Here is a 14,870-nt window from a genome sequence, read left to right as displayed (position 1 = left end):
GCCTATGGTGGCGAAGCTTTAAAAAGCCTTTTGCACCATCTGTATCAAAGAAGTTGGCTTATCCCCCTGGTTTGAAAAGCGAAGCCAGTGTGGAAGTGCTTTAAACCTGCATTCTTTCTAATGACCAACAGGGAGTGACTCCACTGGTTGCAAAAATAAGTTAAATTGTATAGAAGTCTATGAGAATATTATCCTACTTAGCATTGACATTTTTGTTTTGGTATATATGATCCTATTGATTTTATGGTGTCCATCTCTAGTTTTAAGTTTTCCTGAATACAGCATGATGTTTATTTTGTAACTGATAGTAATTTAGAGTTAAACAGATGATAAAGCAGGGTATGCTGTAGGGCATGGTCCTTATGATTGAAGTCATGGTGAACTTTTTTCATTTTGTAAATTAGGATCTTATTTAGAGTAAAACAGATGGAAGGGCTGGCCAATATAGCCAAAATGTTCCAGGTCATTTCATATCTCAATAAAGATACATATCGCACTGTAAAATGTTTCTCGCAATTAAATAAATACTTATTCTACAGCTTTAAAATAACCATAAAGCCTATTTTATGTATAGCCTTGTGTGAACTTGGCAAATGAAACGTATTGATTACTTTCTCCTTAAAAAAAGAACTTGTGCAAAATGAACATACCATGAACATAACAGTGAGATTATAGAGAAATAATATATATTTTCAGAGTCATTTCATATTGAATTGTCGCTTTGCCCTACAATAAAACACAGTTTCTTTGAGTGCTTGGCTATCTTGTGATTGACAAATTGCAGCCACAGAGTACTGTGTAATTTCATCTGAAAAAATTGGCCCCTTGACAGTTTTTCAGCTCATGAATGTTAAATGTTTGGTCGCCTAAAAATGTCTTCTTTAGCGCTTAGTTGTACTAAAAGACTCTCTTAGGAGGAATCATTTAGAATTACGGATGCACCTGGTTCTGCCGCTTCAATTTTAAATGGAAAATAAAGAATGAAAATCTTCAGAGGTGGCTGTTGTTTGCAGAATTAGCTGTGAAGCTCATTTTGAGTTCAAACTTCAAGCTTATCAAACAGCATGGTTGGATGTTTTCAGTTGGAACGTCTGCACACTGAAGGAACACTGTGAAGCACAACAACCGTAGATCAGAGCACATGAGACTGTCAGCATGTAGCAGGACTCATTTCAGTTTACAGAGAAATGGCCCATGACCATGTTGTGTTCGCATTGTATGCAACTATTGTTCATGCATCCATGAGCGATGTAACTGAATGGATGCAATGCAAATGCAAAACAAAACTTTGTTGATTATCCCATTATTCATTGCCTTATTACTTTAAACACCCATGTCCCTGAATACATTAGCAAATGATAAACCAGTTGGTATTATTTGGGGTATATATTATATATTCCATTTAATTGAATGATAAATTACCAACTCTGGCTAAGTTTCTATTCTTTCAGGTTCTTTTGTACACAGAAAAAAGAGCCAAAAGGAGAAGAAGCCAGCAGATGTTACAACAGGGTAGTGGACCACAGTCTTGACCTACTGTACTGAATATAAACCTCAGACATTTCTTCCTAAGGGTATATCAGACAGCCAATTTGGTTCATATCTTCCCTCAGATTTTTGCTGCCACCTTCCACAACAAGATGGTAAAAGTGGCACTTCTCCCCCCAGCTGAAGCCATCATGTGTCCTTTCTCTCTATATAATAGTTTGCTTCCGTCCCCTCACCCCTGCAGCTGCTCGCTCTGCCTTCATTCTCTTCCTCTGATGTTCTGAGGCAGAGGCAGGCTGCAGCTGACAGGACAGTACAGACCAGGGGACAATTAGGGAAGCGTGGGAGAGACAGCTGGACCTGTTACCAATTACACTGACTTTGACCAGGAACCACATACACACATACACATATAAAACCAGCCTAATGGGAGCATATAAGCCCACTTGTAGACCAACTGTATGGGTGCTTTTCATTATGCTATAACATGTCTCCACGCTTCTATCACTTAGCTCCTCCCAGAGATTATGTGAGACAGCGATAGAGAAGCAAACGCTGCTGAATGAGAAATACCTGGTTCCATAGCTTCAGTCTGAAGTGACGTCAGTTACTTGTGTCGTGCCATAGAGCTCTCTCACCTGTAAAACGGACCGGTATGAACATCCCACAGAACCCCTTAAGAACAATTTCAAAACCCTCACAGAATCTTCCATAGATCTGAAAATATGAGATATGCAAATTTTGTCATAATGGATCTCAGTTATCACTAGAGAAGATAGTGGTATCATTTGAAACATTTTCTAAATCCATTGATACCAATCATATCTTGTTGGGAACGCTTCAAAGTACATTTAACTTTCAAAATAGACCTAAGGAATTGATTGGTGCCAACCATGGGGTGAAGTAATGCTCTAAAGTTGGGAAACATTTTTTCGAGGTAAAAAAAATTACATGGCCATTTTCAAAGGGGTCCCTTGACCTCTGACCTTGAGACATCTGTATTAAAATGGGTATTAATGAGTCTCCCTCTCACAGACCTGCATACTTTGATAACATGCAGTTTTTCGAATGCAGTATAAATGTGTTATTTTCACCCATTGCATTTAAATAGGTCTGCATATTGGGGTCCCTAAGTCTAAATAACATATGACTGTTAAGCTAAGAGTCTTGTGAAGTCAATGAGCCCATTTTATTCAATTGTGTTATTGTTTTGTAAAATTTAAAAATTGGGTGATGCCACAACACTTCTGCAATTAAATAATCCTATATTTTCAGCATATCATTTATCACACACTAGGTGACAACATATTTAATTTTTACGATGTAACTGTGTCCTTTCTGTACATCCCTGTACACAACTCAACGTAAGTGCTGTGGGAATAAAAGCTAAATGTTCCTGCCACGCTTTAAACTGTGTGCCACATGTGGAGGTGCGGTATTTGTAGGCAACATCCATGGAGGGTAAAAAGAGAAGTCACAGGGTTCAATGGCGTCATATCACCGGGGTACAACACATGCGCAGTGTAACTGGAGCTGCAATGTTGGATGGTTACAGCATGCAGCGCTAGGACTAAATGAACGATTTTCTGTTCATGTGCTCTTTTTAGCCTCAATGGGTACATCACACCTGATGAAAGGCTTCAGTGTGGGATACAGCTGTTTCTTCACTCAAAGTTTCCCCTTAAGCTTCCTCTCTCCTCAAGGTGCATTAAAGGACTTGGAAGATGCTCCATGAGGGCAGAGGGGGAACGACTTGCAGGTCACGAGAGAAAAGAGGACTCAAGGAAGCATACGTTAGCATAATTAAAAGCACTCTATGTAGACTTAAATGGGCTTTTCATTTTATTTATTTATCTCCATAAGAAAAAGTGAAAGTAGTGCGTAAAAGTGCTTTCTGAGGAATAACTTGTGGAATCAGCTTCTACAAACATCTTGGGCGAAAAAAATGTAACAGAGCAAGAAAGTGACTGTTGCAATGTCTGAAAGTCCACATGGAAAACTGGGACATGAACACGTAGAGATCACCAGTAACCATCTACAGTGTGTCCAACATCTGGACAAATCGTTCACTCCACCGTCATCAGCTCAAGTCCACCATCAGAGGGATATCTTTCCCAGCAGCATGCTCTGCAGCTGTCTGATCCTGCCTTCCTGCGGCAGCGCCAGGGTCTTCTCCGCTTGCTCCTCCTCCTCCAGCAGCTGCTCGATGTAGCCAGAGGAGCCCAGCAGGATGTGGCCTGTGGCCTGCATGGAGAACACGGTCCATCGCAAAACCTCCCTACAAGCACAGAGAGGGAAAGAAAGTGGTTAAACATAAAGCTGACGTCATGTCTTGAGTAATATAAAATAGAATAGACATGGCACATAAGATGAGCAAATAACCGACACAACCTGAGAATCATTTCTCATGTCAACTGAAAAAAAGACATTTAAGAAACAAACCTCCAATACTGCAATGTGAGCACACAAAGCTTCATATTTGACAAGTCTGCAAAATGTAATCCTCTGACTGGAGCTTTGTGCCAAAGCTGAAAACCAGCAGATCTCAGCAGCGATGACGCAACTCCTCCCAAAATTAATCTCAGTAAAATCTAGCCTTTGTTCTTTTGCAATCTGATCATTTCATCTCCATCACCCACACAGGTATACACACTAAAATATGATGTCATGTCAGGGGTTGTGGACAGAATACTGTTACTGGTCTTAAAATGGTAGTAGAGCAGCTGAGATACAGGAGAACAGGGATACTCAACTTACATTGCCAGGAGGCTGCTTTTGCAAATTGACATCAGGCTAGATGTTAGTTATATTTATCAGATCGAATGACCAAACATTAAAGTCCCATAACTCAACTATTAATAGCATATCTGTTGGGGGCTTCAGGGATCCTACCATGCCACCTTTTTATCCATTCTGGCACCTTATTCACACATTACAAAATAAAATTAATTTATTTTTACTGCGAGTTAGAGAATGGTTAGCAGGTGATTTGAGTATCACTGCAATAGAAAATTAACCCAAAAAATGGCTCGCTGGTGTTTTATGGATTAGCAACTCATTAAAATGCATACATTTTAATCTCTAACTGGATTAAACTGTTTCTACTGATCCAACTATTGCTTAATTAAAGTGTTCAGGTAATTATTTTGGCGTGAAAAAAAAAAAAACAGGCACAAAAGCATAATAACTACAGAAGGTTTCAGATATCCGTTTTACTCACTTGAGCATTGTTTTGGCAGCGTAACAGCGCAGGTCATAGGACACAGAATAAGCACCGTACAGGGTTGCTTTCACGTTCAGGCAGCCAATGAAATCCTTGGGGTTGTTTTTGTAGAGGTCAAAAGTCAGCTTGGCCACATCTGTCCGGTGCTGTGGCCTGCGCTCGCTCAGCTGATCTCTGGAGGGGCTGTTCTGTGAAGCAACGATACAGAAACATAAGTCAGGTCAAAAGAGTCAGACACAGACACATTTTGTTGGCGAGACTGCAGCCAGCAAACAGGACCAAATGCCAGCACCCAGCTTCACCAGCAGACATATGGATTACAGACTGAAGCCGCTCCTGCTAATGGTGATGATGAGAAAGGCAAATGACAGTGAAACAAGGTCAATGTGAGGTCACCAGAGTAAACATTTATTGTGGGATGCAGATCACTGCGTGCATCAACTTCTATAGAAATGAATGGCTTTTAGGTGAAAACCATTCAAATTTGATGATACCTCTGGGTCTTATTATTATTCAGCCCCAGCCTTTGAGGAAGGAAAAAACTCATCTCTGGTGTTCTGCGGTTGAAAATAACTGACATATTAGTCCACTATTCAGTCTGAAAGATACAATATTGGCTGATTAAATTCCACCGAATATTCAGTGTATTATTCCCAAGTCTACAGACCCCTGTACCATCCATAATCATGGATGCTGCATTCAAAAAGCAGATATTTGTATCTGTTCAGTCACCACATCAAAGAATCACTGGCATAACAAACACTGAATAAAAGTATTCAATCGATATGTTGAGTATCACACTGTGCAGCTGATCAACAGAGCCACCTAGTGGTACATGTGGAAAAAGGTCAAACACCATCATACAGGATGAGCACAAACATTACAAAATAAAATAAATAAATAATAAGTATGATAAATCCAATCCAGCAAATTCAAAGATTGTTTGGCAAGAATTACATAAAGAGCAATCACTTATAATAAGAAGAAATATACATTCATATGGTACAACCCCAAAATGAATAAAGGTAACTACCAATTTATATTGAGCTCTGTGGCTAACAAAAAAGATATACATGGGCTCTCACATTATCTATAGATTGACACTGCTTAACGATTAATTTTATTCGAAGTTGTGTCTCTTTTTGGGCAAATTAATAACACCCAAAATACAAGTGTAGGGAGATGGAGAGAAAGTCCATAACATAACTGTAAAAGCTGTACAAAAACAGTTATAATACGTCCACAAGATTTCATAGGTGCTAGATTATTCCCACAATATGATATGTTTATTAACAAAGTTAATATTCCATTTTTAATCATCATGGTTATCGTCAATACTGATATATTATATGCAACACCCCTGCAGAACACCAAGTGATGCATTCGGAGAGGGCAATTTCCTTTCCTATAACAATTAGAGAAAAAATTAATCCAGAGGGACATGGCCATATTTGGAAATATTTTACAGATTAGATTCATAAATGAAAAGTTCCCTTCCATCAACAAAAATCAAACAAAACTCCTAATAATGTTGCATTAAGCATCGGAGTGGTATGAGATATGTCTTTGGGTTAATAACTATGGCTGTAAACACGGTGACATGGTGAAAGAGGACGTGGTATATTTGATTAAAAAATATTGGGAAATATATCTTAAGAGCCAGAGGTGAATGTATTAAATATAAAACACATCATAGATATTGTTACTTCCCTAAAAGACTCAATAAAATTGTTCTAAAAGTGCATACATGCAAGTCTCCTTGGAGGACAAACACTGTGGTGTCCAGTATTAACTGGATTAATAACAGTTTTGAGGAAAACATTTGATTTGTGCTTTTGGGCTATATAAATACAATAGATTGTTTAATATTCTTTTTATAAAAGGTTCAATTAAAAACAAAAAAGAAATACTATCATACCGGATGTGGGGTCCACTTGTGGCCCTTCTCCAGGACCATGAGGACTGCGTTTTCAGGCAGCGTCTGGAAGAACTCCTCTGTGTCCACCCCTGTGCCATCTTCATCCAGCACCAGGGCGCTGGCACACTGAGCACTCAACGAGTCGCTGGCCTAAGAGAGCGGGCCCAGAGAGGAGTATAACTTGGTAAATAAATGTGTCACAGGTCATGTGGGCACATTATTCTTGAGAAAACATTAAATATATGCTCCATTATGCAAAGCTAGAGCATTATTACAGTCATAGTTATTCACCTCAGCCTTGTGAACTTTTACCTGATTGAGCCTCACACAGATGGTGCAACAATAAGTGAGTCAAAGGCCAGTGTGTCAGTGTAATCATCTAAACGAACCAGGATGCATGTTTTCAACTGTTTGAGTCAACGTTTGCTCATCACCCACCCTCAACTACATCATAATTCCTCCTCAGTGGATTTAGCAGGCTGAACACCTCCTTACCTTGTTCATCAGGTCTTCTAACTTGTCCGCCATGATGCCCTTCTTCACACTGCGATCAACATTTGTGACCCTGAAGGGCTTTGGTCGAGGAGCTCGACCCGACAGGAGCTGCTGGGTCATGGAAGCGCTGGCTGAGACGCTGGCTGTCACACACCTGAGAAAAAACAGAAGACATAAATAAACTTAATCATGTTAAACCTTCTTATTGACTATACCATCACACCCACATAGCAGGGCTCTTACTTGGAGAGAGAAGATGGAGTCAGAAGGCTGAGGGACTTCATGGCATAATCCATCTGAGAGCACATCGACCTGCGATTGGAGGAGGCATCAGTTTAGACTTTCACTGCAAGGCAACACATCAACACTAGTAACATTACTAACAGGCCACATAGAAGCAGCAAGCTGTACCTTTGAGTGAATATTACAGCTAATACTTCAGTTAAATCACCTCCATCAACTATAATCTGTAATCAAACCTTTTTCTTCATTACACTACAAACATTCACAATGATGTCCCACTAAAATCTACAACATATATAATCTAAGTTATATAAAGGTGACAGGTGTTGTCCTGACCGTAGTTGAAAACAATCCTTATAGTGGTCGTTGTGATCCTAAGGTGCTGCTCCTAACGGCGCTAAGCCTCACTGGCAACTTACTGTACACTCTCTTCTCTTGTTGCCGTTTCTTGCACCACTTGGTGACTGAACTTTGTGCTGGTGACTGTTGAGCTTGTAGCAAGCTTTATTGAGTAATTCTCCATGAACACTCCCACTGATGCTCCTGACAGTGTTCATTGGATTTACTTCCTACTAAGAAATAGACCCAATGAAAACATGCTGACAGTGTAGTCTGTGGAATTCACTCGGATTAACCTGGATATTGTCATTAGAAAGATTTTGACCCCTTGGTGATATAGCAGGCTCAGTCTTCAGGCTACAGTGAAGATACTGGCAGCATATTAAACTAGATGACCCAAGAAATCCATAGGTACCAATCATGGGGTAAAATAATACTCCAAAGTGAAAAACTGACATGGCCATTTTCAGACAGGTCTCTTGAACTCTGACCTCAAGATATCTGAATGGAAATGGGTTCTATAGGTACCCACTATACATTATAAATGTGTTCTTTTTATTTTATTTAAAGATTTCTGTATACTAAAGGCCCCTAAACAGTCTTGGAATTGCCGTTGTGACCTCTAGGATAATCAGAGCCTCATAAAAATGTTCAGAGGATGTATAATTTTCCTAGGTATATTGACAATAAGGTGATTTCTCAGCAGTTTTCAGAAAAATTGTGCTCATCATCCAATTGCAGAAAAATTCATGCAGAAATCTCCAATATGTCAACCGTTTTTTAAACAAAATCAAAGCAAGATTTTTTTCTCTGGTGTTCATGTACACTTATCACTAACTGCAACTTTAATAATTCTTACCTTATCCTTTGTATGTCAGAGGTCGAGGAGAACATGAGTCAGTAGAGTAATTTCTTGAAAGCACAAATCTTTAAAATGTCCCACATTAGGTCATCGTTCAATGTTCACCATGTGTTATCTTACACTGTGCGTCAGTTTCTGAAGACAATAAGTGACCTCACTTCCCAGTGACATCATGCCATACACATCTAGCTACAGGTAGTCTGAATCACCTGTGCACACTATCCACAACTGATATGAAAGCTGCTGTTTTAGTAGGAAGATGCAGAGCCACAGCTAGTGTGATATAAAAGTCCCTGTGCTTATCTCACAAAAAAAGTGTCTGTGGATCAGAAGTTACCCAGTTTGACCTCACATTAGAGAGGGATACAAAGTTCTTCACTGCTTAAATAAAGTAGTTCAGCTGAAATGCCAGAATACAGTCACAGGGCTGTTCTCACACATTTCCTGTGTGATTGCCAGGGGCTATATTTTACTCTGAGTCTTATAGGTGACACTCAGCTGAGCAGCACATCATTGGAAATGGAGAAAATTAGTGTAAAACTCAATCTTATCACATATGGAGAACACACACAGCCCTGACATTATGGGTAAGCTTATTGTTTGCCTGCTGGGCAGACTTTAATCCTCCGTTCATGATTATTGTCACACTTCTAAAATGGCAAATAAAGACTTTCAGTTGTCCGAATTAAAATGTGGGATTTTCAGAGGATTTATGTTCGGTGTGAGTAACACACTGAGGAAAAACAGTTCTGTATTTAAATAGAAAAAAACTCCTGTTCTTATAATATGGACAGACTGAGATAGAAAAAGAGACTTTTACAAGCAAAGAGGGACGCCATATTCCGAAAATAGAAGGAAACAGGTCACCGTCAAAAAAAAGAGAGAATACTATCATAGCATAGTGCTCAATGTGTGCACTGTTCTCTATACAATGTTTGCACCACCTTGTTTGACATTTCGAAGAACAAAATATGATTAAACCAAATTCAAATACAGCGTGGCAAAACGGTGTTACAACAGTAAAACATTCAGACTTACTTTTCCCTTTAGTGTTCCTGCTGTCACGTGCCACACGAACCCGAGCACTAATTAACAACACCTGGATTAGACTGATTAACAGTTCGCGCTATTGTGTCGTCTTTCTCTCCCTCTGTTATGAGGCTTGCTCTGCAGCATTAAAACAAAAGTCTGTTAAGTGATGAAGTGGGCATATGATGAATATATTTGACGCTGTGAGGAGCCGAGTATCGCACAGCTGTAAACTAATAATAATCATAGTTAACCCTCTGGAGTCACCAAAAGCGCCAAAGCATGACTTCTCCATCACATCCAGACTAGAAAACAAAGCAGCGTGGAGCCCTACTGGAAATTTACCTCTGAAGTTCTGGCTGTAAACTCCATGAGGCCAGTTTGATGATAGGCTATACCAAGTAAAACTGGAGACAAGGTCAAATATATTTTGTATAATATTAGAACTGGATGTAACCCTCTTATAAGTTATATTTGCAACCTTTGTTCACATTTTCAACATTTAAAGTTATTTCTTGAGCATGATAGTGTTTTGAAAGTAAAGGACTAAAAAAGATACAATGATCAAAAAATACACAAAATGACTAAAAAAAGACACAAAAAGACTTACAAACAGGATTCAAAAATGGACAAAATAGCCCAAGACTCCATAGAGTTAAAGACCTGAACATTGTAGTCTGTGGGGAGAAACCACGAGGACCTCATGTGGACAAACGAGGAACTGCTTCACTTTAGACTGGCAGGTAAGAAACACTTCACACGTCAGCTGTTGTCCATTTCGTTGGACAATGGTGGACATATTTTCACGAGGAAACACAACAAAACATAGTTACTCTAGTTCAAGTGAAAGCCCTGGCTGCATCCAAAGACTACATCAAGTACAGAAGTGAGCTATTAGCAACAACTAAGATTACAAAAAAAGCTCAACCTTTTTTGTGTGTAGCCTAACTAAAAACAACATAATTTGTGTTCAAACTGATAATACTTATTTTTGTAAAAACTCACTCTCTCTCTCTCACACACACACAGCTCCGGGCACAGTAACGTGCTGCCCACTACTCCTAAGCATGGTATGTTCACTGGTGTGTCAAAAAGGATGGGTTAAAAGTAGAGGTTGAATTTCCCCATAATGAGACTAATGAATCTTATTCTTAATATAGAATTCAGAATTCTACTACATTTCAATGACTCCACTGTTGCTTGGCTATAGCAGTCTGCTTCCTGTAATATTAGCCACTGTAGCAGAAGTACACTTGTCGAAGCTAATCTGTAAAACAACTTCAAACCCAAACCGAAGAGGCTAAAATAAGACTGTGGTTTCTCAGAGTGCAGCCATTACATAAAACACATAGGCCTCCAGTCTAAAGTTTATTGTGATAACTGCTTCATGATAATGAATGGAATTGAATTTGTTTATTTATGAATGTATTTTAATTTAACTTAATCATTTGCACACATTTCTACCCTTCACCACTACACAGCTGTAGGGTGGGAATCAAAGCCTTACTATGCAATTTTTAATCAACAGCATGATTTTTAGAAACATCACTTTTTTTTGTGGTTTATTGCCTGTGATCATTTCTGTAGAAGAAGCCTGGGAAAACCATTTAGGTTTCATTAAATAGATTATTGTTGCAATATTCTAACAGCAACATAAACGACTCAGTGCTCCTTATGCCAGCTGGGGAAGCAATCAAACGCTAATGTCTGAATAATTTCTGCGAGAAATTATTCAGACATTAGCATTATGCAGAAATTATTTCTGGATCATTTGTATATTTGGAAGGTTGGAGGGTTTCTGTGATGCCCAGCAGTGGCTTCATAGTGCAGCTGCATCATATTATAAATGTTTCTTGTAATATTTTGATCCTATTGGCTTTAACCATAATAAAAGTGAAGCTAGCACAGCTTTAAGTGATACAAGAAATAAGTGAAGGTCATGAACGGCGCAAAACAGAACAAGCTCAAATGTGAATCAGTTTATTTCACTCTGCTGCTTCACATTTCATGCTCACTGCAGGAGCACAGATGAATCATGCCACAGATATTAGTGTAATGTAGAGCAGATAATGCATCAGACTTAAAATAGCTGCGACTTGTTTGCCAAATTTATCAAGTATCAGTGAACAAAGGTCTATAGAAAGGGTCTGTTCTTCTCTCAGAGGTCAATATCCTGCCCATGTCTTTGTCCTGTTATCACACATCAGACTGCTGTGGGTGACGCAAGCTTATTTGGCTCAGACCCATTCATTTGTGTTTTATGGGTTGCTGATGCTTGTAATTATACTAAGCGTGCCTGATACCAATGCAGAGTGAAATGAATTAGACTTGAAAAAAAAAAATATGATTATCATATTGGATTTAATTGAACAACCTTTTCTTTGAATTCAAGATTACACATGCAAACACAAGAGACAGATCTCAGAACCTGATCACAGTTTCTGACCAAAGGGTGAATAATCTTTGAGACAAAAGACCAGCTTCTTCTTATATGACTGACATTGTTTGCAGTGTCGTTGTTTATTTATTTTTTTATTTTTTTACATCATTCTTCTGTGTAAGAGTCCATGGAGTGGATTGAACAAGATAATTTAATCATTTTATACAAAAGTAAAGCAGATCTAAGCTCTAAAGGACAGATACTGACCGTAATGACTGTTTTCACCTGAACTAACATTGTTTCTACTCAGATGCCGGTGCCACAATGTAACAACTCCTCTGTGAGGTGAGATTTCGTCCATCGAGCCGCTAACAGCTCCCAGGGGCCCCACCTCTCATTTCCTCTTGCCTATTCGTGCCATCAGTTCTGCATTGGCTGCTGCTTTGGTCCTCATGTCCTGGTTCTTGGCCAGGTCTATGAGGACACTGAGGATGCTGGTGGGGACATCAAGCGACAGGGCGAAGCGGGACCCCTGCTGCGCTCTCTTTGGCACCTGGGAGGCTGGGCGTGGGGCACGTTCTTGCCGGAGCACGATGTGATGCTGTGATCGGAGCAATGAGTTCAACAAACCACTGCGGTTTAGGATGTCGACAGCCAGCAATTCCCTCTGTGTGTCTTCATCAAGTTTAGCAAGAGCGGGACTGATCCTCTGGCTCTGGACACACCAAGGCAACAGCAGAGCCAGGCACAAACACACACGCACACTTCTCATGGTCAGGACTCTGTCTGCAGGGAGAGAAGAAGAACAGATCAGCCAGTGGTAAACTGTGACATCGCAGGGCTTCTCTCAGTGATGGCATGCATCAAGAATGTCCTTTTTTCAATCCATTTGAACAAAAAACCTAATTCTTCACAGATGACATATGCAAATCCCTACTCAGTTTGGCAAGTAATCATAAAAAAATAATAGGATGTTTTTAGATGTGAGTATAGAATCTGAGGGAATGCAACAGTAGAATCAAATTCCTAATATTTTGTAAATGTAATATTCAGGATCATCCCTATAAGATTTAAATGTAGCTGCTGATGCACAAATGGAGATTAATGATCTATCTACTGTGCAGAAATTGGTAGATTTATAAAAGCATGCTGAAACATTACTTTGGTTAAACAGTTTTCTGCAGAGAATCATAGCTTCTGCAATATTTTATCTATTTGTCTTAATAATTCTAGCATTTTGTCAAACTTTCTATAAAAAATGTAATATAAATAGATATGTGTCATAATCCCAAACAATACTTACTCAGTGTCACCGCTGTGAGAAGTTGGTAACTTGACAAAAAAGGCACTTCTTCCTCTGGTCTAAAGCAAGGCTTTAGGTAATGATCTCTTGTCTTTGACTCTCAGATATCCTCTGATACTGTATCTTCTGTCTCCCAGCTTCTTCCTCTAGAGCTACAGGAGGATCGACCTGTGTGACACGCAGTCGGATGTTCAACTGGACTTCTGCCTGCTCATCCACGACTTTGTCTTCATCCACGTCTGTGTTCGCCGTGACACTGGCCCGTCCTCTCTCTGTTTATCTTTTACATCTCTACACCCCATCACCCGCCCCTCATTTCATCTCATTTCCTACACACTCATTGCTGTCTTTCTCCTTCTAAAAATAACACGATGGTAATCACAATAGTTTGCCCAGAATGAATTGAATAGTTGCCCCGAAGCACAACTGAAACCCACCATCACTGTTCAAAAGTTAAGTACCAACACATTGCATTAAAAACATCCTGTTCTTATCATGGTGTTTTGAGTTCCTGTGTTATCAAAGTCTCATCATTACAATGAGGGACAGGGTTGTGTGAGATTTCTTGAATTCTTGAGTCAGTTACTAAATAAAAATTACATGCAAGTCTTTTGTTTAGTAATGGAATAATTAAAATTTAAATATAATCTGATTACGTTTTGAGCTGCATCTTAAATTAATCTTCAGGTTCCTGGGGTACGCCACTATGTGGCACCTGCTGTCGACCTGTCAACCCCCTAAAAGAACACACTTAAGTAAAAATGCATTTTGTCATCAGCTAGTAAAACTACAGACAATTCTTCAGGAGCTAAAACAGACTACGTCAGATACACCAAAAAAGTAGTTATACATGAAAGAGCAGGCCCAAATTCTTTCACATTACTGTGACAGTGATTTAATGCTACAGGGAGCATTATTTGCTAACAGCTGCTAAATGTGGTGTCATCAGTTAGAGTCTAGGGAGGCGGTTGCATTTCCTAAAATGGGATTAATGTGTTTCATAATTGTTCTAAAAAGTTCAACTATTATGAAACAGAAGGAACGCAAAGGAACCACAGATTTGCTCATTGTGTTCCAATTTTGAAATTATAGTCTTGATTGTAGATCAAATAATCAGCCCTTTCTACTGATTATGAAAAAGTAACATGCTGGACAGTGTACATTTTTGGTACTTCATGGAAGATAATTTATTAGTACACAAATCTTTATTTAAAGAACACACATGAGAGAGGAGGGGAGTGTTTGGAGGTTAGATGGGAGCAATAATAGAGAACAAGGAGGAGGAAGAGGCTGTCAGTCCCAGGAGGAAGACCAACAAGACAAAGCCTACCTCGTTTCCTGAGTCACCTCCAATCCAGCCCATCAAGGGACTTATCCTCATCTGACTAATGATATGAATATTACAAGTGCAGCCTGATTACGATAGTTGGGCCCTCAGGGGCCTTCAGGCATACGAGTCGTCTCAGTTACTGTTACATAAACAAACATGGGTCACACAAATGTCATACTGCAGCAAACAAGGATGTCCTGGGATGTATACCAATAGCATTAATGTCATTGATACTGCATGACGCAGGACTGCACATGTAT

At 39.3% G+C, this 14,870-nt stretch overlaps 2 protein-coding genes across 3 annotated transcripts; both read right to left on the bottom strand.

The window, feature by feature from the left end:
• Nucleotides 1-3,317: 3,317 nt before the first annotated feature.
• On the bottom strand, nucleotides 3,318-9,733 carry cidec (cell death inducing DFFA like effector c). Of its 2 annotated transcripts, none has more exons than XM_059330071.1 (6): nucleotides 9,607-9,733; nucleotides 7,368-7,436; nucleotides 7,125-7,278; nucleotides 6,630-6,779; nucleotides 4,709-4,899; nucleotides 3,318-3,766 (listed from the first exon to the last, which is right to left on the bottom strand). In XM_059330071.1, exons 2-6 carry the CDS (start codon nucleotides 7,430-7,432, stop codon nucleotides 3,586-3,588), a joined length of 741 nt encoding a protein of 246 aa, XP_059186054.1. In that variant the 5' UTR covers nucleotides 7,433-7,436; nucleotides 9,607-9,733; the 3' UTR covers nucleotides 3,318-3,585. The 2 variants fall into 2 exon arrangements, with proteins under 2 accessions (XP_059186054.1, XP_059186053.1); XM_059330070.1 differs by lacking the exon at nucleotides 9,607-9,733 and adding an exon at nucleotides 7,704-7,806.
• A 2,638-nt stretch (nucleotides 9,734-12,371) lies between these two features.
• On the bottom strand, nucleotides 12,372-12,749 carry LOC131968977 (urocortin-3-like). The gene has a single exon (XM_059330072.1). It carries the CDS (start codon nucleotides 12,747-12,749, stop codon nucleotides 12,372-12,374), a length of 378 nt encoding a protein of 125 aa, XP_059186055.1.
• Nucleotides 12,750-14,870: the final 2,121 nt, after the last annotated feature.

Source organism: Centropristis striata, chromosome 3, assembly GCF_030273125.1.
Source record: "Centropristis striata isolate RG_2023a ecotype Rhode Island chromosome 3, C.striata_1.0, whole genome shotgun sequence".
NCBI classification, from domain to species: domain Eukaryota; kingdom Metazoa; phylum Chordata; class Actinopteri; order Perciformes; family Serranidae; genus Centropristis; species Centropristis striata.
This window is presented reverse-complemented; position numbering and strand designations above follow the sequence as displayed.